The 27,528-nt window shown below is 49.4% G+C and overlaps 1 protein-coding gene across 1 annotated transcript in view; it reads right to left on the minus strand.

Moving 5' to 3' along the window:
- Positions 1–27,528, minus strand: part of SNED1 (sushi, nidogen and EGF like domains 1) — a 2,603,997-nt gene that overhangs the window by 1,182,147 nt on the left and 1,394,322 nt on the right. Inside the window, exon 17 of the mRNA XM_069213662.1 lies at positions 6,774–6,887. Coding sequence (XP_069069763.1) covers positions 6,774–6,887 — 114 coding nt within the window. The remainder of the gene's footprint in view (positions 1–6,773; positions 6,888–27,528) is intronic.

Genomic DNA, 27,528 nt, shown 5'->3' on the forward strand with positions numbered 1-27,528 from the left:
CTGGGATTCCTCACTGGGGTCAGTAGCCAGGACAGGTTGGGGTAACCAGAGTCCCCCAATAGCCATACACGGTGCCTCTGGAGTTCACCCATCATATCAGGGATGCTGCTATTCCACAGGATGTAGGCGTCATGCACTGAGCCAGGGAACATTGCATTTACCTGCGAGACGTACTGGTCTGCCAAACAGACCATCTGGACATTCATGGAATGATAACTCTTCCTGTTCCTGTACGCCTGTTCATTCCTGCAGGGGGGGACCAGAGCTACATGGGTCCCATCAATGGCACCTATGACGTTGGGGATATGTCCAAGGGCATAGAAGTCACCTTTCACTGTAGGCAAATCCGCCACCTCAGGGAAAATGATGTATCTCCTTACGTGTTTCAGCAGGGCAGACAACACTCTGGACAACACGTTGGAAAACATAGGCTGGGACATCCCTGATGCCATGGCCACTGTTGTCTGAAAAGACCCACTTGCAAGGAAATGGAGCACTGACAGCACCTGCACGTCAGGGGGGATTCCAGTCGGATGGCGGATTGGTGACATCAGGTCTGGCTCCAACTGGGTACATAGTTCCTGGATTGTGGCACGGTCAAACTGGTAGGTCACGATGACATGTCGCTCTTCCATTGTCAAGAGGTCCACCAGCGGTCGGTACACCGGTGGATTCCGCCATCTTCCAATATGTCCCAACTGACGATGCCTAAGAAGGACAACAGCGAAGAAACTGTCACCATTCCTCCAGGTATGTACCCACAGTCACACACAAGACTACAACAGACAATTAACCCAACCGGGAAAGGTTTTGAGTGTAGGCCTCGGTATGTGTGACGCAGTAGTAATTGAAGCCATGTGGGCCCCTGAAATGGCGGCTGCCTGACCTCTAAACTGGGACATTGGAATTGTGGGGTAACTGCGCTGGCGTTGGACACCGTCGCGGTAGGCGGTCGTAGAGCGCGGCGCAATGCTGCATTGGTTAACATTGGACCCTATGGGTCCCAGGAGCCAATGAACAGGTGCGCTGGCGGTGATGATGCGCACCGCCGCGGACGTCACCACCATTTTCTATCTCTTCAATCACTAGATACCTGACCTTCGACAGGAGAGGACCTACACTGCTAGTGCTGATGTGACCTCGGTCTGGAAGCGACGATGGCTGCTGCGTCTGGGGAAAGGGCCCCTGCCTTCACTGCACAGGAGTTGGAGAAACTTGTGGATGGGGTCCTCCCCCAGTATACGCTACTCTACGGTCCTCCAGACCAACAGGTTAGTACACAGGGAGCACGTTGTATGGGCTAGGCCTGGGTGGAGAGGGCTGGGTGGATGAGGGAAGGGGGCAGAGTACATAGAACAGTCATGCATGGGGATGAATGGGCCACAGGGATAGAGTTGGGAGGGGGCCAATTACAACGACGGTGCTGTAGGTAATGACTGTTCCTCTTTCCTTGTGCATGTCATGTAGGTCAGCGCCCACCAGAAGAGGGACATTTGGCGTGCCATCGCCAAGGAAGTCCAGACCCTGGGGGCCCACCAGAGACGGGGCACCCACTGCCGGAAGAGATGGGAGGACATTCGCCGCTGCAGCAAGAAGACGGCAGAGGCTCAGCTGGGGATGGCCTCCCAACGAGGGAGGGGTGCCCGTCGCACCATGACCCCCCTGATGTTCCGGATCCTGGCGGTGGCCTACCCGGAGTTGGATGGGCGCTTAAGGACATCACAGCAGACACAAGGGGGTGAGTACAACCTCATCCTGTGGACTTTGCGTGCAGTGGAGCTGTCTGGGTGGGGGTGGTGGGCTGTGGGTGTCCCTAGGCCAGGGCGAGTTAGGTAGGCAAGGCCCCTCCATTATGTAGGCCATATGGCACTCCACCCCAGCTCAAAAAAATGGCAAATTGATGTATGGTTGCCCCTTTGCCATCCATGTGGGCAGATTTCTACCATTGCCATGTAGGCCATATCCCAGAAATTGCATGTGCAGAGGGCAGGAGCACGGCGTAATGCAGGGGGCTGCTGCGTTTGTCTTGTCTGCCAACGGTAGCGGTATGCCATGCACTAAAACTCTCTTCTGTCTCCCCCCTTTTTCTGCTCTCCCTGTCCTTCTGTACATCAGCATCAACAAGCAGAGGTACAGTGGCACCGGAGCACGAGGGAGCTGCATCCCACATGGCCATGGAGGGCCACACCACAGACTCTGAATTCACCAGTGGGACGGAGGGCGAGGGGAGCTTCACGTCGGCCACAGGATCACCAAACAGCGACACGGACTCGTCCGCCGATGGGAGCTCCCCTGTGGTGGTGGCACCATCTGTGCGCCTCACTTCTACAGGTACAGCCGCCACCTCCCCTACCAGCACCGCCCTCCCAGCAGCCCCTCAGCGTTCGCCCCGTGCCCGCTCACCCAGGAGGGTGGGCATCACCTTCGCCCCAGGCACCTCAGGCCCTGCCCCAGTCACCCCAGCTGCCCTCAGTGAGGAGGCCATTGACCTCCTCAGGTCACTCACTGTTGGGCAGTCTACCATTGTGAATGCCATCCAGGGTGTAGAACGAGAGTTGAAACACGGTAATGCATTCCTGGAAGGCATTCATTCTGGTCAGGCTGTCCTTCAGCGAACCCTGCAATCTCTGGCCTCAACACTGATGGCAGCCATTGTCCCTGTGTCCAGCCTCCCCCCTCCAACTTCCTCCACCCAGACCCAATCCCCTGTACCCCAGACCATCCCAAGCACACCTACAGACCAGCATGCACACAAGTCAACACACACAAGTAGCTCAAGCAAACATAGGCACCACACACCACAGGAACTCACACAAGCATCAGACCCATACAGACACAGCAACATCCACTGTCTCCCCCTCCTCCTCTTCTCCCTCCTCCCTCCCAGTCTCGTCTACACACACACCTGCATGCACCACATCTACAGGCACTAGGACTCGCACTAGGACACCCAGCACCACAAGCCGCTCACCTGCACTCACCACCACCACTGCCATTTACACGTCCCCTGTGTCCTCTCCCAGTGTGTCTGTGACGCCCCCTCCCAAAGTACACAAACGGCGGCAATCACTCACCCAACATCCATCCACCTTACGACAGCCTCCAGTACCTGCACCTGCACCCAAAACAGCTAAAGTGACACCTCCTACAACCACCTCCTCTTCCTCCACTCCCAGAGCCCCTCCAGCTACCCATCCCAGTGTACATCAGAAACTGTCCCTATGTCAAATTGACCTTTTTGCCCCCACCCCCCCTCCAATTCATCAGTCCCGTCGTAGCGCCTCAGCCAAAAAGCCTCCAGTACCAGTGGTGCGTGTACCAGGTTTTTGGAGTGCCCCGTCCACCAGGGCAGGCAGTAGGACCCGGAGCCAAGGCACTGTCAGCCCACCCCCTGTAAAGGCTCCGAAATTGGAGAGTGGACAACAGGACGTGTCAAGACTCCTGGTGGGACAAACAGTGAAATGCGATCCAAGGCGATTGGTGAGTCATCTGTAACTCAAAAGAAGGTGGGGAAGGTCCCGAGGAAGTCTCCCCAACCTGTTGTGAGTGTCACGGCAGAGAAGTGCGCCATCATTTCCGGCGGTCCAGACACAACCGCCAGCACCGTCGTTACTGGTCAGGAGACCACCGCCAGAGTCATAGCCCAGGAGGGCTCAAGTATCGTAACTGGTCCAGAGACCACCGCCAGATTCATAGCCCAGGAGGGCTCAAGTATCGTAACTGGTCCAGAGACCACTGCCAGAGTCATAGCCCAGGAGGGCCCAAGTATTGTTACTGGTCAGGAGACCACCGCCGGAGTCACAGCCCATGAGGGTCCAGAATCCCACAGCCCCGCTGGGCAATGATGGAATGTCAAGCCACACACCAACGTCCAGTGTGGAGTTCGTCATGCCACACACCAATGTCCAGTATGGAGTTCGTCATGCCACACACCAATGTCCAGTGTGGAGATCGTCATGCCACACACCAATGTCCAGTGTGGAGTTCGTCATGCCACACACCAATGTCCAGTGTGGAGATCGTCATGCCACACACCAATGTCCAGTGTGGAGTTCGTCATGCCACACACCAATGTCCAGTGTGGAGATCGTAATGCCACACACCAATATCCGTACCAGAACCGCCATGGCAAAGCACCGCTGAACAGGGCAAAGACCGCCATGGTGAAGACCGCTGAACAGGGCAAAGACCGCCATGGTGAAGACCGCTGAACAGGGCAAAGACCGCCATGGCTAAGCACCGCTGAACAGGGCAAAGACCGCCATGGTGAAGACCGCTGAACAGGGCAAAGACCGTGTGGGTATGAATAGTCCGGCACATCAGGCAGCGTTCTCCCATGTGCAGCTGGGACTGTGACAGGACATGTACTTTCACGGGGAGACTACTCCAGTCTGGGCACCAGTCCCACCCAGTACCAGTACAGAACTGCATCTACTTGCGAAGATGTGTCTTTGCACTCCCCAGGATGTAACAGTGGGCAAGCCACCCACCGTAGAGACTTGAGAGACTGTGGCTTTGCACTCCCCAGGATGTCACAGTGGGCAACCCACCCACTGAAGTGACTTGAGAGACTGTGGCTTTGCACTCCCCAGGATAAAGCAGTGGGCAAACAACCCACTGGTGAGACTTGAGAGACTGTGGCTTTGCACTCCCCAGGATAAAGCAGTGGGCAAACAACACACTGGAGAGACTTGAGAGACTGTGGCTTTGCACTCCCCAAGATAAAGCAGTGGGCAAACCACCAACTGGAGAGACTTGAGATACTGTGGCTTTGCACTCCCCAGGATTAGGCAGTGGGCAAGCCACACACTGTAGAGACTTGAGAGACTGTGGATTTGCACTCCCCAGGATTGAACAGTGGGCAAACCACCAACTGTAGAGACTTGAGGGACTGTGGCTTTGCACTCCCCAGGATTGAACAGTGGGCAAACCACCCACTGTAGAGACTTGAGAGACTGTGGATTTGCACTCCCCAGGATACATCAATGGGCATGGTGCCCCGTCGTGGATCTGGCTTCGCATTCATCTGGCTGAGGTGCCCCCCGTTCCCTTCCCCCTGAGGTGCCTGTATTGTTTCTATCTGATGCCCCGGCAGTGTTCTCTCGGATTTTGGTCAGGTATCTATTGTGGGCGTCGCCCATGCATTTTTGGACTGTTGGTGCACGGACATTGTTGTGTACATCTCTGCACTACTTGTATTGTACATTTATTTTCGACAGATTTCGTGATATATATATCCGTATATTTTTTAATTAGTAGTATATTGGCACAATACAAAGTTTGACCGCTATTCGCTTTGTCTTTGCATTCTTCCGGGGGGATTGTGGGTTGTTACTGTGATTTTTGTGAATGCATTGGTGCGTATGTTGTAATATGCGAGGGTGGGGGTGTTTGGTGGGTGTCCCCGTAACTTTTGGCTCCCCCCTCCCCGTGTCGTAGGTGCTGTACTCACCGGTATGGCCTACGTCGCTGTTGGTCGTAGATGAGCAGGAATGCAAGGGCAGGTAAGATTTGTAGTTCCGGCTCCATGGTGTCCTCGTTCCTCGTGGGATGTGTTGAGGTGAGCGTTTTCCCATAGCACAAGCTGTTTCCGCCGTGTTTTTATCCACGGTGAATCCGCCCCGGAAAAGGTGGCGGATTGGTGTGTTGTGATAGTGTGGGCGGTACATTGTCTTCCGCCTGTCTGTTGGAGGTGACCGCCGCGCTGTTTGTCTGTACCGCCGTGGAGGGCGATGTGCTAAAGTGGCTGTCTTAGTTGGCGGTTTCCGCCAGGGTCGTAATTCCCTTTTTTTGTCCGCCGGCCTGTTTGCGGTATTACTGCAGCTTTAACACCGTCCGCCAGGGTTGTAATGACCACCATAGTGTCTTGTGCAGGCGGGTTTTAAGACTCGGATCTGAACTTTTCTTTTTCAATGACCTTTCCAGATCTCAGCTCACAATGGGCTTTTGCTTGCCTTTATTTTTTTAAGATTAAGAAACTTTAGATCACAATCGCGCTCTGGACTGTCTCCACAAATAAGTCTCCCAGAAGATCTGGTATTCCCTGATTCAAAAATAGATGGAGCTATATCTACTAATTGTGGGATTTGCCAGAAATTGTCAGTAAGCGAATAAACTAAATAAGACCCAATCTGCTGCTTCCAGGATCCTAGGCACATAAGGGATATTCAATCATTTCATCCAAGTGTTCATTGTACAGTAAGTGATGATGCCTTAATGTGTCTTTTGAAATCATCCTTGTAGACTTTGGAGCTAACTGGGATTTAAATGGGCAGGGAGGGCATTGACTATCACTAGGGGGCAAACGATTAAGAGAGATGTAGATAGAGAAGAGAGCAGGAGAAAGAGAGAAAGTGTTTGTGTGTGTGAGGGGGGAATACAGAGACAATGAATGTGCGTGCATACTCCCTCCAGCAGAGTATTCAAAAGTGTATTAGAGTGGTAATATGTAGGGTGATTAGGGTATTCATGCAACAGGTCGATCCCTCCAGGACAGGATTGCGGTACCCAGGTGAAAAGAGGATGATTACTCAAGAGTCAGGTACTAATTAATTTATTACTAGAGTAGTGTATGTTTATGTGAAACAGAACCCCCCTCTCTCCAGCTACAATACGTAGCTGTGGGTGTGTATTATACTAGAATAAAGTCACTCTAAGGCAGTTAGCGCTTCACCGAATATGTACATTTTGAAACAATTTTCTATTCATGATGGAGCACGCAGGACCATTACCACCATTATTTATATTCAATTAAATACCGAAATAATGCTTACCTAGTTCGCACTGCACTCCGATAAACCCATCCAGACAGTGACATGAAAAGTATCCTGGGAGATCATGGCAGCTTCCTCCGTTCTTGCAGGGATCCGAATGACACTCATCGATTTCTGTTCCAATTCGAAACAAATAGAAAACAATTACTCTTGCTATAATCTGAAGTGTGTATCACAATGATAACTAAAGTAAAACATTCTCAATTGGTTCCTTGTCTCAGCCCAGGATGAACTTTATGCTTAGTCACCAGCATGAAAAAACAGATACAAATCTATATATGCAGCCTTAAAGATGCCTTTCAGGACATTTACCTATTTTATAACAGATGTAGCTTTTAAACTCAGGGACATAACCCCAGCAACTTTTGCATCTGAGTGCTCAGGCAGATCCACATTACTCAATTTCCCTTCTTTAAACTGTAAAACTTTTCTCTGGAAGAATCTGTGCAACGTATACCTGAGCCAGTCAACTGCTTGAGAAAATGAACCCTTGTAACAGTTCCTCCAAGGTGTAAATGTTAAGCATTTACGCAGTTTTCACAAGAGCTTTTCTATTGGAAGGCATGTTTAGTGGTTGTTCAGTTGTCTTTTGCTAACCATGTTAGGACTTTATTCGACAGTTAGGGAAGAGGAAACAGATTTTGATTTTCGTGCTGTATTGCTGTAATTGGAAGTAAATTGCTAGCCTATGAATATTTTCCTTTACTGGACATTCTCTTTATACATTTAGTAAAGCAACCAGAGGGTCAAAATTGCCTTTGTTTAAAAATCCTCAACCGCCTCTCTGTTGGGGGATCAATTTAAGCCTCGACATCGACTCCAGTATTGTACATTCATAACTCTACAGACAATTCTTTCTCTCAGATACTCATCAAAGACCACACCAGGAAGCCGCGGTTCATGGTGGCTGTGCTTTAAGCCAGCTCCCAGCGGTCACTCTACATTCACCACCATTCTTGCCTCACTACGCCTGCAAAGTCCCCCCTGAACCGGCTCAGACGTTACCAAAATGCAGACGCACAGCGGGCCACCCTGAAACCGATCGCCCACGGCCCTTTGCCTGCAATACTCACCGTGACCTGGGGCAAATGCGTTGCGGCCTGCTACACAACACGGCGGCAAGGCCCCAAGTAACCACGCTATCTCCTGAATGCCTGCCAGAGACAAGGCCTACTGCAGCCTGCTGGAGTCTGCAGAGGCGTGGGGCACCCCGGACCTGCCTCCACTACATCTACTGGGGCCACTACTTGCTCCCTTCCCCACCTTGGGCCCAGCCAAATGAGTGACTGCCAAGCCTGAAGTCATGGAGGTGGGCAGGTACACCCATAGCACTGGACTGCAAGCAGGCCAGGCTGGAGCTGCGTTGCGGACCTGGTCGGGCCCCACAGGAGTCAAATGGCCACCTCCCTGGAACTGATCGCCGCATCCGCAGCCCGTCTGCACATCTCCACCCAGGAGGCCTCTGGGGCTTCAGCGAGGCGCATACAGGTAGCGGGCCATGGAAGGGGGGTTTCGGGAGGGCCGATAGGCGAACCTGGGCCACGGGCATGCCTTACCCTTCTTGTGAGGGCTTCAGTTATCCAAGCCTGCCCACCCTCCGCAGCCAGTACTCATTGCTGCCCCCCCATGAGCGCCCTCACTTGGAATTAAATGCTCCTCAGCTGGGACCTGACCACATGGACCAGTGGTGGAGGGGCCTGGATTGCCCTCCATTCTCACTGCTACCACTCAAAGCTGCCCCCCCCGGAGGTGGCAAGGGTTCACTGTTGACATGGTGCCCGACCTTCGACCCTGCTTGCAGGTAGGTCGCTCCCCGCCTTGCCCTCCGCGCCACCTCCTTCTCCCGTCCTCTCTCTCTCCAAACCCCGCTGCTGCGGCCACTCCCACCTCCCCCCTCCCTTCTCTCACCGTTCTTCTCTCTCCGTTCTTCTCTCACCTTTCTTCTCTCTCCAAAACCCCGCCGCTGCGTCTCCTGCGGCCCCTCCCGCCTCCCCCCTCCTTTCTCTCATCGTTCTTCTCTCACCTTTCTTCTCTCTCCAAAACCCCGCCGCTGCGACCCCTGCAGCCCCTCCCGCGTCCCCCTCCTTTCTCTCACCATTCTTCTCTCTCCGTTCTTCTCTCACCTTTCTTCTCTCTCCAAAACCCCGCCGCTGCGCCCACTGCGGCCCCACCCCCCAGCCCTCTCATAGGACAGGCCCTCCCGCCTCCCAGATGCCACTCCCACCCTCCCCTCCTCTTATGGCAGCCGCGGCACGGCTGAAGGCACGCCAAAAGCAAGCCCGTCTGTGACTGAACCGCGCCCAGCACCAGAACCCCTGGCCCTCCCAGACACACCTACTTCCCCCTCACCCTCCACTCCCTCAACCCAGGCCCCCACCCCACATCTAGCCCCACACACACTCATGGCCCCTTCACCTGCTACACCTGCCACTTCTCCTGCTCGTCATCCCTCACACCACACACCAACCATAGTGACCCCACTCTCAACAAACACAACACCCCAACACAAAACTCACTCACCCTGCCCCCACCAACCCCGCAGCACACCAGCCCACAACCAGAACACACCCTGCAACAACACCCTCACGCACCACACCAACGCCACCCACCACAACCACCTGAACTGCCTGCTACTCAACATCCACTCCCTTCACAAACATGCCATAGAACTCTGGGACCTCATCACTACACACTCACCTGACATCGCCTTCCTCACAGAAACCTGGACCAACCTCTCCTCAGAACCCGACATAGCCATAGCCAGCCCCAAGGGATACAAACTCCAACGCAAAGACCGCCTAAACAAGCCAGGCGGAGGTATCGCCATCCTACACAGAGACACCATCAAAGTCACCACCAGCTCCCAAGACACTATCGGCAACACTGAACACATGCACTTCCTCGTCCACATCAACAACAACTCCACCCTCAGAGGTACACTAGTGTACAGACCACCCGGACCACGCCCCGCCTTCTGCGACACCATCGCAGACAGCATCAGCCCGTACGCCCTCACCTACATGACAGACTACATCATCCTCGGTGATTTCAACTTTCACTTAGAAAACCCACAAGACCACAACACTACCTCCCTCATAGACAACCTCAAAAACCTTGGACTCAAACAACTGGTCACCGCACCCACCCACTTAGCAGGACACACGCTGGACGCAATCTTCACCTCAAGCCAACACATAGCCTACACCCACACCATCAAACTCACCTGGACAGACCACCGCTGCGTCTACTTCTCCTTCACCAAACCCCCCACACACTACCATCAACACACCACACCCTACCGCATGTGGGACAAGATCCCCACAGAACGTCTAAACTCCCAACTGGCCCATAACCCCCCCCCCCCCCACACCAACGACCCCAATGCAGGAGCACACAACCTCTCCAAATGGATCACTACCTGCGCAGACACACTAGCACCCCTCAGAAGACACATCACCACCCGCAACATCAAGAACGCCCCATGGTTCACCCCTGAACTCCAAGACTCCAAGCGCAAATGCCGCCAAGCTGAGAAAATATGGAGAATAGAACCCTCCTCAATCAACTTCTTCACATTCAAAACCAACATTCGCACCCATCACCAACTCATACGCACCGCTAAAAGAGTTCACTACAAGACACGCCTTGACAACAACTCCCAAAACAGCAAAGAACTCTTCACCATCATCAACGAACTTGCCAAACCCAAAGCCAGCAACATAGACCCCACACACACACAGCCCCTATGTGACGCCCTTTCCAACCACTTCCTCCACAAAATCCTGGACATCCACAACAGCTTCACATCACACCCACCCACCACACATACCCCTCTCCCACCCAACTCAACCCCCCCTCAAAACCCCACCACACTATCCACATGGACCCCTACCACACACGAAGAAACGGAAAAAAACATGAACTCCATCCACTCCGGTTCCCCCTCAGACCCCTGTCCACACCGCATCTACAACAAAGCTAGCCCTACCATCGCCCCCATACTCTACAACATAATCAACTCCTCTTTTGACTCCACCACCTACCCAGACCCCTGGAAGCACGCAGAAATTACCGCTCTCCTAAAAAACCCCAAGCCGAACCGGAGATCCTCTCCAACTACCACCCCATCTCCCTCCTCCCGTTCCCCGCCAAGGTTGCAGAGAAATTAGTCAACACTCGCCTATCCCACTTCCTCGAAGAAACCAAAACCCTTGACCCCTCACAATCTGGGTTCCGCAAGAACCACAGCATAGAAACCGCCCTCATCGCATGCACTGATGACATCAGGACCAAAGTTGACAAAGGAGAGACCGTCGCACTCATCCTCCTAGACCTCTCCGCAGCTTTTGACACTGTCTGCCACCACACACTCCGCACACGCCTCCACAACATAGGAATCTGCCACAAAGCCTTAGACTGGCTCTTCTCCTTCCTCACCGACCGAACCCAGAAAGTCCGCCTCCCGCCCTTCCACTCCAACACTACCAAAATCACCTGCGGAGTCCCCCATGGGTCCTCTCTCAGCCCCACACTCTTCAACATCTACATGATCCCCCTAGCCAACATGCTCCGAGCCCACGGAATCACCATCCTCTCATATGCAGATGACACCCAACTCATCCTCTCCCTCACCCGCAACCCCACCACCAAAACCAACCTACACGCCGCTCTCCTAGACATCGCCAACTGGATGACCACTAACCATCTCAATCTCAACTCAAACAAAACCGAAGTCATCATCTTCGGCCCCAACAAAACCACATGGGACGCCTCCTGGTGGCCCACCGCCCTAGGCCCCGAACCCAACCCTGCAACCCACGCACACAACCTCGGCATCATCCTCGACCCCAGCCCTCTCCATGACACAGCAAATCAATGCTCTAACCTCCTCCTGCTTCCACACACTCCGCACTCTAAATAAATCTTTCAAATGGATCCCCCAGAGAGACAGTCACCCACCCACGCACTCATCAGCAGCAGACTGGCCTACGGCAACGCCCTCTACGCCGGCACCACACTCAAACTCAAACGCAAACTCCAAAGAATCCAGAACACAGCTGCGCGCTTCGTCTTCCCCAACACGAACGAATCTCACCACACCTCAAATCCCTACACTGGCTCCCCATAGACAAGAGAATCACATTCAAGATCCTCATCCACGCACACAAATCCCTCCACAATACCGGCCCAACCTACCTCAATGAAAGAGTAAACTTCTACACTCCCACACGCAACCTCCGATCAGCCGACCTCGCCCTAGCCACAGTCCCCCGCATCCTGCACACCACCACAGGAGGCAGGTCTTTCTCCTACCTCGCCCCCCAAAACCTGGAACTCCTTCCCCACCGACCTTCGCAAAACCAAAGACCTACTAGTCTTCAGAAAGAACCTCAAGACTTGGCTGTTCGACCAGTGACCTTCCCTGGCCCCCCCACCCCCAGCGCCTTGAGACCCTCACGGATGAGTAGCGCGCTCTACAAATTTCTTTGATTGATTGATTGATTGATTGACCGTGCACAGTGCCCTGTTTTGAGCCCCATATGTACTGAGCCTTAGTGGTGGCAGGTAATGTCCTACCAGACTGGCGATTGGGGCAGGTGTGAGAGGCTGCAGACACGGGGAGACTTTTCGTGTGGTCACCGAGTCTACCCTACCAAGTTGCGCAGTACTCCTGGTGATCCCCGTACCTCCGCCTCCAGAGGTAATAGACATCTGTGGACATTAGTCTGCTGCGTTGGTCCATCCCTGCCTCATGGCCCTAGAGTGGCTGGGGTGTACCATGCCAGTTGGACCTTGGTGGGGTGGCACAATGAGGACCAGTTGCCTATGCTCTGACCATACCACCGACCTGTGACAATTTAACAGTCTCCTACCGGCCAACTGCTCATGCTGCCCCCTTAGGTCCATTCAGGGTGTCTGGTGGGTCACTTTAGGTCTCATCCTACTCTTCTTCTGTGGACGCAGGTGTACAGTCGCAAGCATGACCAAAGACAAACGGCCCTTCACTATCAAGCAAAGTACTATGGATAAATGAGCATAGCTAATCAGTGCTGCTTCGGGGTCCCGGGCTGCTTCTCTAGCAACTGTGAACCAGACAATGCAGCACTGTTAGAGGTCGTAACGCAGTTGTGGGACCACCTTGATGCAAAAATAGGAGAGATGGGCTCTGATGTGTCACTTCTCTGCTAAGATCTCACACGAGCAGAGGAAAGGATAAGGATAACAGAGGCTGAGACACGAGTCTCTGGAGTAGAAGATTCTGTGATTACCCTCCAGAAGAAAGTAACTAAACTTGAGGCGACCACGAGGGAGCCAGCCTTGCAGGTTTAGAACACAGAAGGCAGAGCCTGCCGAAACAATCTATGATTCGGAGTCTCCCAGAGGGATGCGAGGGCCAGTCCATGGATGCCTTTTTGACACGGTGGCTTAGACCGGTGGTACCTGCGGAGACTCTCTCATCATGCTTTGTAGTGGAGTGTGCCCACAGGGCGTTGACACAGAAACCTCCCCCAGGGCGAAGACCGCAGTCCATGATGCCTGGATCCTGAATTACACAGATCAGGATGTGATATTCAAATTAACACACCAGCAGGACAAGGTCATGTATCAATCAAGCCACATTACGATGTTCCTGGATTATATTAAGCTGGTGCAACAACAGCGTTAATCCTTTATTGCGGCCAAACAGAACTTCTGTGACCTAAAACTTCAGTGCATGCTCTTGTACCTGGCTCACCTAAAAGTTATCTTCAATTCCAAAACCCTTTTCTTTGAGACTCCGGAAAATATATTCCAGTGAACAGATGAGATAATGACACTGAAACCTCATACGGCACCTCGCACAGACTTTGATTCATTGCAAAGTGAAAGGAAGGGTCGTACTCCCAAGCTGGCCTGGGAGCAACACAATCACTCTTCGCCGTCCTAGCAAAATGTCAGACAGAATGATGACCACGAATAGCAGAAATGGTGATTAAGCTGTGGTCCCATAAATGTTACATTGGTATACAGGGGGATTGTAGTTTTCAGATGTGTGCTATGCAAGTACTGGAGAGAGGCCCCATATTTTGGACTATACCTGGGATAGTGGTAAGCTTTTCTAGTGAAAATTGACTACATGGGGAATGGAGTTTCATTGGAAGTGGTAGTGGGAGTCACCCGTTGGGTCCATCTCCTCTCAGGGCTCCAGCCAGGCAAGGCCCCAGAGCTCAATGGGCTGCCATGTGAGTTCTTCAAGACATATCAATACTTGGGAAACACCTCCTGGCAGTCATCCGTACTGTTGGCACAGAAGAGTCACTTCCTCCCAACTGAAGCCATGCTGAAGTTGTGATTTTCCCCAAACCGGGCCACCCACCGAAAGAACATACCTCATATCGCCCCATCTCCCTCCTCAGCATAGAAGCCAAACTAATAGCCAAAACGTTAGCAAATAGACTTGTACATCACCCAGACCAGACTGGTTTTATGCTTGGAACAGCCACTCGTCACAACATCCGCTACGTGTCCAATGCCCTCATAGACCGCCTGGGGCAACCAGCCGTGTTACTTTCAGCCGACGTTGATAAGGCATTTGACACCTTTAGTTGATACTACCTGTTCACACTGCTGGCCTGCTGAATTTCAGCCCCAGATTCCTTCATCATCATCATTAGCTTTATTTCGGTAAATATAAATACCATAAAAGCACATCACATAAAAAAGGAACGGCAAGCTACATGATAAACAATTTAAGTCATAAAAGATTAAAAAGGAGAGAAAAAAGAAGAGAGAAATATTTACACATAAGCAGTTCCCTACTGGAAAATCGCACCTTATAGTTATACGTAAAAACACATTGTGGGTAAAAGAATAAAATACAAGCCTGGCCCATATCAGATAAATAGGACGTTTCTATTTAAAAAGTATCTAAGAACAAAACGAGATAAAAACAACAGGTAGGGAATACGTCTGAACCAATAAAAGTAATATGTGCATACAATGATAAGTCCATCAATTGTTGCTTGCCACATTCATTGTTAAATTTCCCTCTGCTTTTTTAAGCGTGTTCAGTCTGATACGCCAGATTGAATCTAAATATTTTGACAAACAACAAACCACTAAAACCGATGAATCAGATTTAAAAATTCTCAAAGCTAGCGAGCAGTTTTTAAAACCCTTACTTCTGCACAGAGGAATAATCCAACGGGCTCTTTGTTTGGAGTATGCGGGGCATTGGAAGAGAATATGAGTTACTGATTCTTCTCTGGCACAGCCCATCGGACACATCTTAGAAGAACAACTAAAATTAGACCATTTATATGTGAGGGAACGCAAAGGAAGGGAGCCCACCCTGAATCTGATGTATAATGAACGAGCAAACGGAGAAGATACTATATCGATATATTGAGCAAATTCATAATGGCATTTAAAATATAGAAAGTTTCCCATCATGGATGATGGCGAGACAACGGACAATTGGGAAAGTTGAGCGTGGAGCCAGAAAGCATCCTTTAGTGTCTGGGTTGCGTTCTTAGGGATAGATAATGGTTCCTTCCAATAGGACCCCAAACCAAGAAGCGAGAGGGTCCTTTCTACATATGCACACCACTTGATTTTGGAGCTAGTGTTGTTGGCCATCAAGTTAACTAGCGCACATCTATAATGGACGAGAGAATCTGTTGACCATAAGCGAATCCAGTACAACAGGGGCTTGAGTGCAACAATCTGGCTGATAGAAGGGAGATTTAGGTCCATGCGTATTGGGAGCAGTGGGGTACTGGAAGGAACTCTTAGCAGTGACCTTAAAAAAGAGTTCTCCACTTTTATCAAATCATCTAGGCAACAGTGGCCCCACAGTTCAGCTCCATAAATTGCTCCCCCTCTTGCTTGTAGTTTATAAATTTCTACTGCGGGCGTCATGGCAAAGCTAGGAGATCTAGCTGCAAATCTTGCAATGCCACTCGCTCGCTGTTGCAATCGTAAAGTTGCCTTCTGGATGTGGCGCTGCCACTTGTGCGAGTCTTCTAATTTCAGGCCTAAATAATCAAAGTCGCTGACTCTTTCCAGCGCGGCACCCTCTAAATAAATAGGTCGTCTCATTCTGCCTTTCCTATCGCCAAACACCATGCACTTGGTTTTTAATCGGTTAATTTCAAGCCCATAATCATTGCAATAGTCAATGAATCTTGAAAGCAGGGTTGAAAGGCCTGTGGCTGTTTGAGATACCAGCAGGGTGTCATCGGCAAAAAGAAGGCAGGGGATCTTCTGCCCTCCTATTTTAGGCGAGTCGTTAGAGCACTCCATAAGATAAGGGATGCATGCGTTTATGAAGAGAAGGAATAAGGTAGGGGCAAGAACACAACCTTGTCTTATACCTCGGGCAGCAAGGAATTTTTCTGTTAATTCACCTTGTGGGCCCCATCTAATTCTACCATAGTTGCCAGTGTAAAGATCCCTGATAATATTTAAAATAGAGCACGGGACTCCTATTTTAGACAGAACTTCCCACAGTTTGTGGCGGGGTACTAGATCAAAGGCCGATTTTAGGTCTACAAATGCTACATATAGGTGGCCTAAGTCAACATCGACAACTTTCCATTTAATAGAAGTAAAACGAAATATCTGATCTAATGTGCTAATTTTTTCTCTGAAGCCCGCTTGTAGATGATTTAAGATTTGATTTTCAACTAGCCACTTGTTCATGTGTTTGTTTATTGTAATCCTGCCTGACGGCAATGATCAGGGTCGCTGCTCATGTGTCAGATCCATTTCCGATCTAGCGGGGGACGCGCCAGAGGCGTCCTCTCTCCCCATTATTATTCACCTTGGTCATGAACCCTTTGACTGTCTGGGCCAGGATGGGTGCCGAGGTAGGGGGCTTTGACTGCAGCCCAGATTGCTCAGACAGAATTACCCTCTATGTAGAAAACCTCCTGTTTTTTATTACCCACCCGATGTAAGACTCTTCCAAGTAGTGCGCATATTCGGAGAAACTTCAGGACTACAGATAAACACCGCCAAATCTGCAGTGTTTCTCGTGAATGGATATGCAAGGCCGATAGACTGGTCTCCAGACCTGTGATGGAGACTGACAGCTTTAAGTACCCTGAGGGTGTTTATCATGCCCGCTGCCACACTCTCCCAATCGCGCAACTTGAAGCCTGCCCTGGTTGCGTGAGGGAGAAGAAACGGACCTGGTTGCTTCTGCCATTGTCGCTTATTGGTCGATCAGCTATTTTTAAAATGCTTTATCAATTACAAAACAATCCTCATCTAGTTTCTCTAAATGTTTTCAATCAAACTTTAATGGCAGAACTGCAGCTGCATACATATCCTATTACTTGCTTCTATTCTGCTCGTTATAAATGAATGGTGGTGTGACCACCATGGGGATCCAGTATATGCGACGGAGAGGTGAGCGATGGCCATAGATCCCCTGCTGAAGTTTCTAAATGGGGGATCAGCTAGATATTGACCATGTTGACCGTATGGAAAAGTTATTTACACCAAATGGGATGGTAGAGAAGGCTTATGGAGCAGACACCGCTATGGCATGGCTCTGTACTGCAACAAGTGGCACAACTAGAGGGATTTAGGAAGTGGGACATGATAGGTATATCTACCCTTGGAGATGTAATGTCTGACACAGTCCTGCAATTCTTCCAAGAACTCCAGCGGTACTTCTCCCTTCGTCACAGCCAATTCCATTGCTACCTGCAACTTCGTCATGCACTCACCTCTTACATAGGCTACCTTGACTCCCTTCCTGACTAAAATTCCCTGGAAGGTAAACTTCTTGCAGAGGACCTAGGTTATCATAAATTAGCCAAATTATATTGTACACTACTCATACATAGCCCACAAACACTGTCAGCCCTTCGTATAGCCTGGGAGACTGACCTTGGAACTCTTGATGATGACGGCTGGTCTGGCGCTTTAAGATCGCTTTGGGAAGCGGCCATTTCAGCATGTCTGGGACTCATATAGCTTAAATATGTCCACAGGGTCTATTACACCAGATATCACTTATGTCGCATGGGAGTGCTGGACTCTCCATAATGCCTACACTGTCATGCAGCGGATGGCTCCTTCCTCCACATGGTGTGGGGATACAATGTCTTGAGCAAATTCTCGGATGGGGTGACCTCCTGTCTTGGCAGGTTACTCTCCTGAGCAATGCCTGTAAACCTGAAGTTGACCCTCCTGCATGTTACAGATGGCCTTGGGGGCAATAGGTACAAAAGGACGCTCCTGTTCTTAGGTCTGACCTTGGGTAGAAGATATATTGCCAGAGAGTGGAAAGCCAAGGCCCCTCCATCCTTGTATGAAAGAGAAGTTTAGATAACAACATGGGCCTGGAGGTCATGGTATCAAGCCAGGGTTGCCCTCAAAGGCACAGCAAGGTCTGGCAGAGCTGGGCAGACTATCAGGAAATTGTTCTGCAGCCTGTCTGCACGGACACTCCTTACTGAATGAAGTGGTTAGAAAGTTTGGACATGTGGGTGGGAGAAATGAAGCGACAACTCACAATATTGTCTGAAATGCATATAATTGCTTACTGTTGGGTGGTAGGTGGGACGAGAAAGTTTCTCTATGCAAATTTTGAGTTGTTGTAGATATAATTTTGAGTTTCTCTCCTTTTGGTACAACCGCCAGCCAGCTTGGCCTGATTGCTATAGTAAAACTCAAAAACATTTGTCATGGAAAAAAAAGACCACATCAGACCTTGAGTTAAGAGGTAGCACAACTATGACCAGTGCCCTATAAGCATATCTGCAACTGATAGTATGGGCAACGTATCAACAAAGAGGCTTCTGAATACTTCACTTTGCAATCTCTTGAGAACACTGTTGATGCCGAGGTTGAAAGCAGTTGGTTCTGGCACAATTTCCACTAGATGATTAACTCTAACATCGAGGATACTGAATGTAGGCATTAGTCCACAGTGCTCACTCCCTGCAGAAGGGGTAGTGCTCTCGCTGTGACATATTTACTCACTGCTCATTATACTGACTAGCATGTAGGGCAGCAATGAAGAACCTCCACTACTTCTGACTTAGGCAGGTTTCTGTACGGTGCCCCAGCTGTGGTTCGGGGTCTTCATTTCTGTTTCCACAGTTTGGCTACAAGAACTCTTTGGCCTGTCTCATTTCAGTTTGCCTTCTGGGTCCAATGGAGAGCTGATCTTGTGATGGAGTCTTGTTCTCTTCTGATAGTATGTGCTTTTCATCTCCATCTTTTTCTCATTGTGAGGGTCTCCGTACTTTCTTGCTTGCATCCGGTGAGCAGTTCCTGGTTGGAGATGGTCCGCGGCCAGGAAATGCACAAGATTCTTACCAGTTTACTGGTGTGGAAGGCTTTCAGTTTTGTGATGTTGTACATATAGGTTGTACCGAAAGTGGACAATACATCAATATCAAGGCTTTGTGCTTGTCATTAGTGGTGCATATTAAAATAAGGCCCATATGCGGCAAAAGTTCTGAATGCCTTAGTTTCTATAACACCTTTATTAAAATATACATCATTCCATGCAGCAGAAACCAACCCATTTATTCACCTCTGCTATCCTGTTCTGTTCGTGGTATAACTTGCAAGCCTGACAGCACTAGTTCTGATGCGTGAGGAACCAGTGTTAAGGTTCAATGTAAGCTCCTTGTTCAGCAATATCTGAATATTACTAATTGTAGGAAGGTAGCCTCTTTCTAGCCTTGTTACCCCCACTTTTGGCCTGTTTGTGAGTATATGTCAGGGTGTTTTCACTATCTCACTGGGATCCTCCTAGCCAGGGCCCAGTGCTAATAGTGAAGACCCTATGTTGTCAGTGTGTTTGTTATGTGTCACTGGGATCCTACTAGCCAGGACCCCAGTGCTCATAGGTTTGTGGCCTATATGTGTTTCCTGTGTGGTGCCTAACTGTATCACTGAGGCTCTGCTAACCAGAACCTCAGTGTTTATGCTCTCTCTGCTTTCTAAATTTGTCACTGCAGGCTAGTGACTAAATTTACCAATTCTTACTGGCACACTGGTACACCCATATAATTCCCTTGTATATGGTACTGAGGTACCCAGGGTATTGGGGTTCCAGGTGATCCCTAAGGGCTGCAGCATTTATTTTGCCACCCATTGGGAGTCCAGACAAATCTTACACAGGCCTGCAACTGCAGCATGAGTGAAATAACGTCCACGTTGTTTCACAGCCATTTTTCACTGCACATAAGTAACTTATAAGTCACCTATATGTCTAACCCTCACTTGGTGAAGGTTGGGTGCCAAGTTACTTAGTGTGTGGGCACCTTGGCACTAGCCAAGGTGCCCCCACATCGTTCAGGGAAAATTCCCCAGACTTTGTGAGTGCGGGGACACCATTACATGCGTGCACTATACATAGGTCACTACCTATGTATAGCGTCACAATGATAACTCCAAACATGGCCATGTAACATGTCTAAGATCATGGAATTGTCACCCCAATACCATTCTGGTATTGGGGGAACAATTCCATGATCCCCCGGGCCTCTAGCACAGAACTTGGGTCCTGCCACACTGCCTTTCCGGGGTTTCCACTGCAGCGGCTGCTGCTGCCAACCCCTCAGACAGGATTCTGCCCTCCTGGGGTCTAGGCAGCCCTGGCCCAGGAAGGCAGAACAAAGGATTTCCTCTGAGAGAGGGTGTTACACCCTCTCCCTTTGGAAATAGGTGTGAAGGGATGGGGGGGAGTAGCCTCTCCCAGCCTCTGGAAATGCTTTGATGGGCACAGATGGTGCCCATCTCTGCATAAGCCAGTCTACACTGGTTCAGGGATCCCGCAGCCCTGCTCTGGTGCGAAACTGGACAAAGGAAAGGGGAGTGACCACTCCCCTGACCAGTACCTCCCAGAGGAGGTGCCCAGAGCTCCTCCAGTGTGTCCCAGACCTCTGCCATCTTGGAAACAGAGGTGTTGGGGGCACACTGGACTGCTCTGAGTGGCCAGTGCCAGCAGGTGACGTCAGAGACCCCCTCTGATAGGCTCTTACCTTTCTAGGTAGCCAAACCTCCTTTCTTGGTAGCCAAACCTCCTTTTCTGGCTATTTAGGGTCTCTGCTTTGGGGAATTCTTCAGATAATGAATGCAAGAGCTCATCAGAGTTCCTCTGCATCTCCCTCTTCGACTTCTACCAAGGATCGACCGCTGACTGCTCCAGGACGCCTGCAAAACAGCAACAATGTAGCAAGACGACTACCAGCAACATTTTAGCGCCTCATCCTGCCAGCTTTCTCGACTGTTTCCTGGTGGTGCATGCTCCGGGGGTCGCCTGCCTTCACCCTGCACCAGAAGCCAAGAAGAAATCTCCAGTGGGTCGACGGAATCTTCCCCCTGCTAACGAAGGCACCAAAAGACTGCATCACCAGTCCTCTGGGTCCCCTCTCATCCTGGCGAGCGTGGTCCCTGGAACACAGGAACTCTATCCAAGTGACTCCCACAGTCCAGTGATCCTTCAGTCCAGGTTTGGTGGAGGTAAGTCCTTGCCTCCCCACGCTAGACTGCAAACCTGTGTACTGCGTGATTTGCAGCTGCTCCAGCTCCTGTGCACTCTTCCAAGATTTCCTTCGTGCACAGCCTAGCCTGGGTCCCCATCACTCCGTCCTGCAGTGCTCAACCCTCTGAGTTGGCCTCCGACGTCGTGGGACCCTCCTTTGTAACTCTGCGTGGACTCCGGTTCACAAATCTTCCAAGTACCTGTTCAGGTACTTCTGTGGGTGCTGCCTGCTTCTATGGGGGCTCTCTGAGTTGCTGAGCGCCCCTCTGTCTCCTCCTCCAAGGGGCGTCATCCTGGTCCTTCCTGGTCCCCAGCAGCACCCAAAAACCTCTACGGCAACCCTTGCAGCTAGCAAGGCTTGTTTGCGGTATTTCTGTGTGGGAATACTTCTGCAACCTTCATCGCGATGTGGGACATCTTCCATCCAAAGGAGAAGTTCCTAGTCCTCTTCGTTCTTGCAGAATTCCAAGCTTCTTCCATCCGGAGGCAGCTTCCTTGCACCTTCATCCGTGGTTTCCTGGGCTCCTGCCCCCCCTGGACACTGCTGCGACTATTGGACGTGGTCCCCTTGCTTTGCAGGTCCTCAGGTCCAGGAATCCGTTTTCAGTGCACTGTTGGTGTTTGTTGTTCTTGCAGAATCCCCCTATCACGACTATTGTGCGCTTTTGGGGTAGTAGGTGTACTTTACTCCTACTTTTCAGGGTCTTGGGGTGGGGTATCTTGGACACCCTGACTGTTTTCTTACAGTCCCAGCGACCCTCTACAAGCTCCCATAGGCCTGGGGTCCATTTGCATTCCACTTTTGGAGTATATGGTTTGTGTTGCCCCTAGACTTATGTTCACCTATTGCAACCTATTGTAATTCTACACTGTTTGCATTACTTTACTGACTCTTACTTACCTGTTTTGGGTTTGTGTACATATTACTTACCTTCTTATTGAGGGTACTCACTGAGATACTTGTGGCATTTTGTCATAAAAATAAAGTACCTTTATTTTTAGTAACTCTGTGTATTGTGTTTTCTTATGATATTGTGCATATGATATAAGTGGTATAGTGGGAGCTTTGCATGCCTCCTAGTTCAGCCTAAGCTGCTTTGCCATAGCTACCTTCTATCAGCCTAAGCTGCTAGAAATGCCTCTATTCTACTAATAAGGGATAACTGGACCTGGCACAAGGTGTAAGTACCTTTGGTACCCACTACAAGCCAGGCCAGCCTCCTACACTAAAAGAATGCCCTACGCTCTTTTCCATGTCCTGTCAAGTTCCATTAGCATCCCCTTCACTGAGGTAAGTGCTGGAATACTGGTAGTTACTCTCATGGGATGTGACATCAACTCTGCAACCCATCTAGCCTCCCACTGGAGCTTGGCTGATAAGTAGTATTAATCAAAATCAGGGGCTGCCAGGCCCCCTTCTTTTACCCGGAGTCTGAGTTTCTTCAGTGCTACTCTTCAACTGTGCAGATGCCAGATTACGTCTAGGTATACTGAGTCAATTTCTCAGAACATTTCTTTTAATACTGCTATGGAAAAGGGCTGCAAAATAATATAAAAGAGTCACCACCATCTTAGCAAGTGGTGTATTTCCAGCCACTGACAATGTAAGCATTTGCCAGGACTTTGCGCTGCCTTGTGCAGATGCCATTGCAGCTCTGATATTTACCTCGAGTAAGCTTGCTCCGGTCCTGTAGACCTATACTCCTATATATCACATGGAGTTAACTTCCTACTTTAAGGTAGTTGCCTCTGCTGGGAGTTCTTTGTGATCAGTGGGCTGGTGTACTGTGAACACACTGGGTTTAGCCCAGTTTATTTATGATCCTAATGTGTCCTCAAATCTCAAGTGCACACAAAGTTCCCTGAATATACATCTGCCCATTTTGTATGAATACAAGGAGGTCATAAGCATGCAGAGATATATAGTTGTGATACTTCTAATGGGAATACCTCTATGGCCTCCCCTGTCTAACCATGCATGGAAGTGGTTTGAAAGCTATGGCAAACAATGTCGGGGACATAAGGCATCTTTGGTGGGAGCCTGTGGAACCTGTATATGGCTTTAATTTCATGCTCCCTGTGTAGACGTGTGTCATGGGATTAGTGTAAAGCAATTTGGTGCATGTTTGAAATCTTGGCCCCACTTCCAAGGCATTCATTTCAATGTAGAGGTTGTTTAAATTCAGTTATCGAATGTTGCAAATGCCTTTTCTATATCAATTGCAAGAATTACTGCATTGGGGTGAATATTACATGGCCTGTATAATATCTGTATCAGATATCTTATCTTGGTTGCTGTGCTACCTCTGGAATAAATATGTTCTGGTCATAGCGAATTAATTATTGAAATTTAGGAAAGAGTCTGATGTCAATATTTCGCTCAATATTTTATAGTCAGTGCTGAGCAGTGAAAAGGGTCTATTAGATTGCAATCTCAGGTGAATTTCTATCCTTTTTAAAAAGCGATACCGTTATCCCCGACCTAATTGGTGGGGGGAGTGGCAGAGTTTGTTTTCCTTCATTACTCTATTATACAATCCACCAAATGTTGGCCTTATCCCAGCAACACTATTGATACAGACTCCTTGTATAAGTACATTAAAGGTCTCACACTCTACCAAGGCTGAAGAGGCAGTGCCACAATTCTCCCTTCTCCCTTAAATATCTATGGATTTGTTCCACTGTACTTTAATGGAACACTTGGGTCTTTTAATTCCTTCACCTTCAGTTTTCACCTTGAGAATGTGGATATAAACCTGCTAACTTCAGTTTCAAGAGCATTAGGTTATGATTGGAGTGTGCCCTGACTAAATACTCTGGCTTTGTCACTACAGCATGTATTTAGGGAAAGCACACAATCTTTTCCAGCCTAACATGCAGCTCATGCAGACTTGAGTAGTGAGAGTATTCCCTCAAGACAGGGTGGTGTAATCGCCATGAGTCAATTAGATCCCAGTGCACTAGCCAGGACTTTAGTGGTCCCGCCGTGATGTGTGCCATGAACATAGAGAGTGGTGGATGTGATCTATCCTGCTCCAGATCTGCAATATAATTTAAATACCCACCTACTATTAAGGGATAATGGCTGACATTAGTAATATATGGCAAAAAGTCCTTAAAGAAAAACAGGCCAGTATTAGGGCTGCATATATTCACCTTTGCAATGCCCTTGCTATCTAGTCCACCTCCAGTTATCACATATCACCCATCTTTGTCCTTGATATGAGTCGTCAGTTGGAATGGGACCCCTGGTCTAATCTAAATTAGTACTCCTCTGTGAACACCACAAAGTGCATATGGTATAAGCCAACATTTTTACAGGTCTATCCCTTTAGTGTTCCTCAAATGTGTCTGTTATAGGAATGCAATGTATGTACCCTCTCAATATATACTTGGACACTGTTTCATTTGGACAGGCTATGAAGGCCACTGCGATACCAGGTATGTACACTCACATTCCAGAGTTCACAATTAGTCATTTTTCTTAACAGAAAGGGTGGTTCATAACCACCCACACCCCCACCCCACCCCTACCGCCTACTCCTGCACCATCCCCATTTCCAGCATTTGAGCTTTCATGACTGATCTCTTTAACCAAACAATAACTTACAACGGCAAACAACACCAACAACCCTCTCCCCGTATAGACAGCCAACTAATGCTGATCCAAATACATCATACTAAACAAATATCTCCCTGTTGACAGTCTCCAAAAAGGATCCCATTTTGACACACAGTGTGGAGGGGATGGCTGACCCAAACAAGGTGGCTACACCCCCCAGACCCAACAGCTATTAAAGCAGATCATTAGCTTATTAAGCAGCATTTATATCAGATCTCACATGTCCTCTCACCCATCATTCTTTGGTCTGCATATTTGCGCTGAAACACCTGTTGTCAGATCAGTTCATTTGTAGTGGCTGGGGTCACTCTGGGCATTTTCACCTCTTCTTTGGCAGAGAGGTAATAGTTGAAATCTGAGTTAGATTCCCTCTCCATAGTGTTCTCAGCATCAGATCTCAGTAAGAACTGCCCCAGGCCTGCCACCATCTTCAGCGCTTGATGCCCTTCCAAGTGCCTCTGCTGCTGCGTGGCTCATCCAAATTCAATCATTCTATCTCTCTTCCTTTTACACCACAGTTTTCTGAATATAGTAGTGGGATGCACAACAACCCCCAATCTTGTTTGCTTCTCCACTCAGTTCCAGGCCTCCTTGGGAATCAGTAAAAATCAGTTTTCTCCCTCCCTTTGCCATGACTTTCAAGATTCTCTCCTCCAATTTATTTTAATCATTGTTAAAGTGTCCCAAATTCATGACAGCTGAGTCAATCTTACTTTTGAGTATGTATTTGATTGAATCTATAGGTCAAAGTAGGATTGTATTTGCCCCTGTGATGTGTGTTGACCATGTCAGCCTCTACTGACATCAGGATGGCAGAGTTAGATATATTAGTCACAGGGGCTGTGCTGGTGTGGGGCAGTCATTCTATCTGAATGTCTTTCTATGTTCGGGCAATAGGGCTAAAGGTTCTTTTCTGAGAGGGGTTGGAGATGAGAAGTATAATATCTCCTAGTTTTTGGTGCTGATCCCCAGACCAATGCACAGGGTGCCCCCTCACTTCTACCCTCTTCAACATAGTGTTGCTCTTGAAACACAACACTCGATCTTGGTGTGTACTCCTACTCCTCCTCACTGTATGGGCCCTTATCTTTGCCTCAGTCGCTATGTTTGTAAATGCTCCATCAATGCAGTGAGCTCTCTCCCAGCCCTTGGAGGGAGAGTTCTATCCTCAGACGTCCTCCTGGTCCTATAGGCTATATTTATGCCCATCTGGGTTGTACTGCAGCAATAAAGTAAAGGAAGACAATGACTTTACAGTTCTCCACAGTGAAGGGCTCCTTTGTGCGTGCCTGTTGCTGAATATGGTCGCATTCCTGTGGCAGTCTAGATGGGAACCAATAGGCTATCTCCAAAATGAAAAACTGGGCAAGCCTGTTGGTGTAGCCATCTCCTTGAGCCAGGCTTCCAGTCAGGCCATAATATCTGTGCCTTCAAATTTTTGGGGCAACCCACCCACACATATTGTTTCCCCTGGCTCTTCCTTTTTGAGTCTTCTGCCCCATAATCCAAAACCAAACATGTTCCGTCATGTCTTTTATTTGTTTTCTGGGATCTGTTATGGTTGTTCCCATGTCTGTTATAGTTGATTCTGCCCCAGAGATTCTCTCCATCAATTTCTCCTAACCTTTCATTAAAGTGTCCCAAGTTCACAATTCTACTTTTGAGTAGGTCTCCATTTGAAACAATAGCTTAATATGGCGTACAATTTGTCTCTGTGCTGTGTGTTGCCCCTGTCAGCCTGTACTAGAATCAGGGCGGCAGAGTTAGATCTATTAGTTACAGGGGGATGTGCTGCTGTGGGGCAGTCATTCGATCTGAAGTCTTCCTATGTTCGGGCAATAGGGCTGAAGGTTGTTTACTGAGAGGCGTTAGAGATAAGAAGTATAATATCTTCCAGTGTCTGGTGTTGATCCCCAGAACAATGCACAGGACATCCCTCACCTCCAACCTCTTTAACACAGTCTTGCTCTTTAAACACAGCACCCTCTAGCTTTTGGTGCTGATCCCCAGACCAAGGCACAGGGGTGCCCACTCACCTCTACCCTCTTCAACATAGTGTTGCTCTTGAAACACAACACCCGATCTTGGTGTGTAATCCCAGTCCTCCTCACTGTATGGGCCCTCATCTTTGCCTCAAACGCTATGCCCCATTAATGCAGTGAGCTCTACCCCAGCTGTAGGAGGGTGTGTTCTATCCTCAGGCTAACTTCTGGGCCTACAGACTGTATTCATGATCATCTGATATAAGTCTCAATGGCAAGATTTGTCTTCTGTCATCTTCCTTGTAAGTGGTGTTTATTTATCTCTATTGCCTGGGCTCTTGTTGATCAGTGTTCTATTGTTTTGAGCTGCCCCAATCAGATGTCCCACCCAGGGCAGCCGTCAGCTTGTTCCTATGCCAGAACGAGTTAGAAGATACAGTAGCCACAAGCGGCAAGCACCTGCTCCTTTAAGTGTAGCACTGCCAGCCCACGTGTCCCACTTCTTCCCAAAATGGGTGATCCCAGGAGGCTTCTCCAGTTTGCTACTTAAGCATTTGTGCTCTCAGCTACAGGGTGGGTGCTCCTCCCTGTTAGCTGGTCACTAGGCCAGTGGGCAAGGCACATCAGCATGCACCAGCTTACAATACTACACAA

This window comes from Pleurodeles waltl, chromosome 11 (assembly GCF_031143425.1).
Source record: "Pleurodeles waltl isolate 20211129_DDA chromosome 11, aPleWal1.hap1.20221129, whole genome shotgun sequence".
In the NCBI taxonomy this organism is placed as follows: domain Eukaryota; kingdom Metazoa; phylum Chordata; class Amphibia; order Caudata; family Salamandridae; genus Pleurodeles; species Pleurodeles waltl.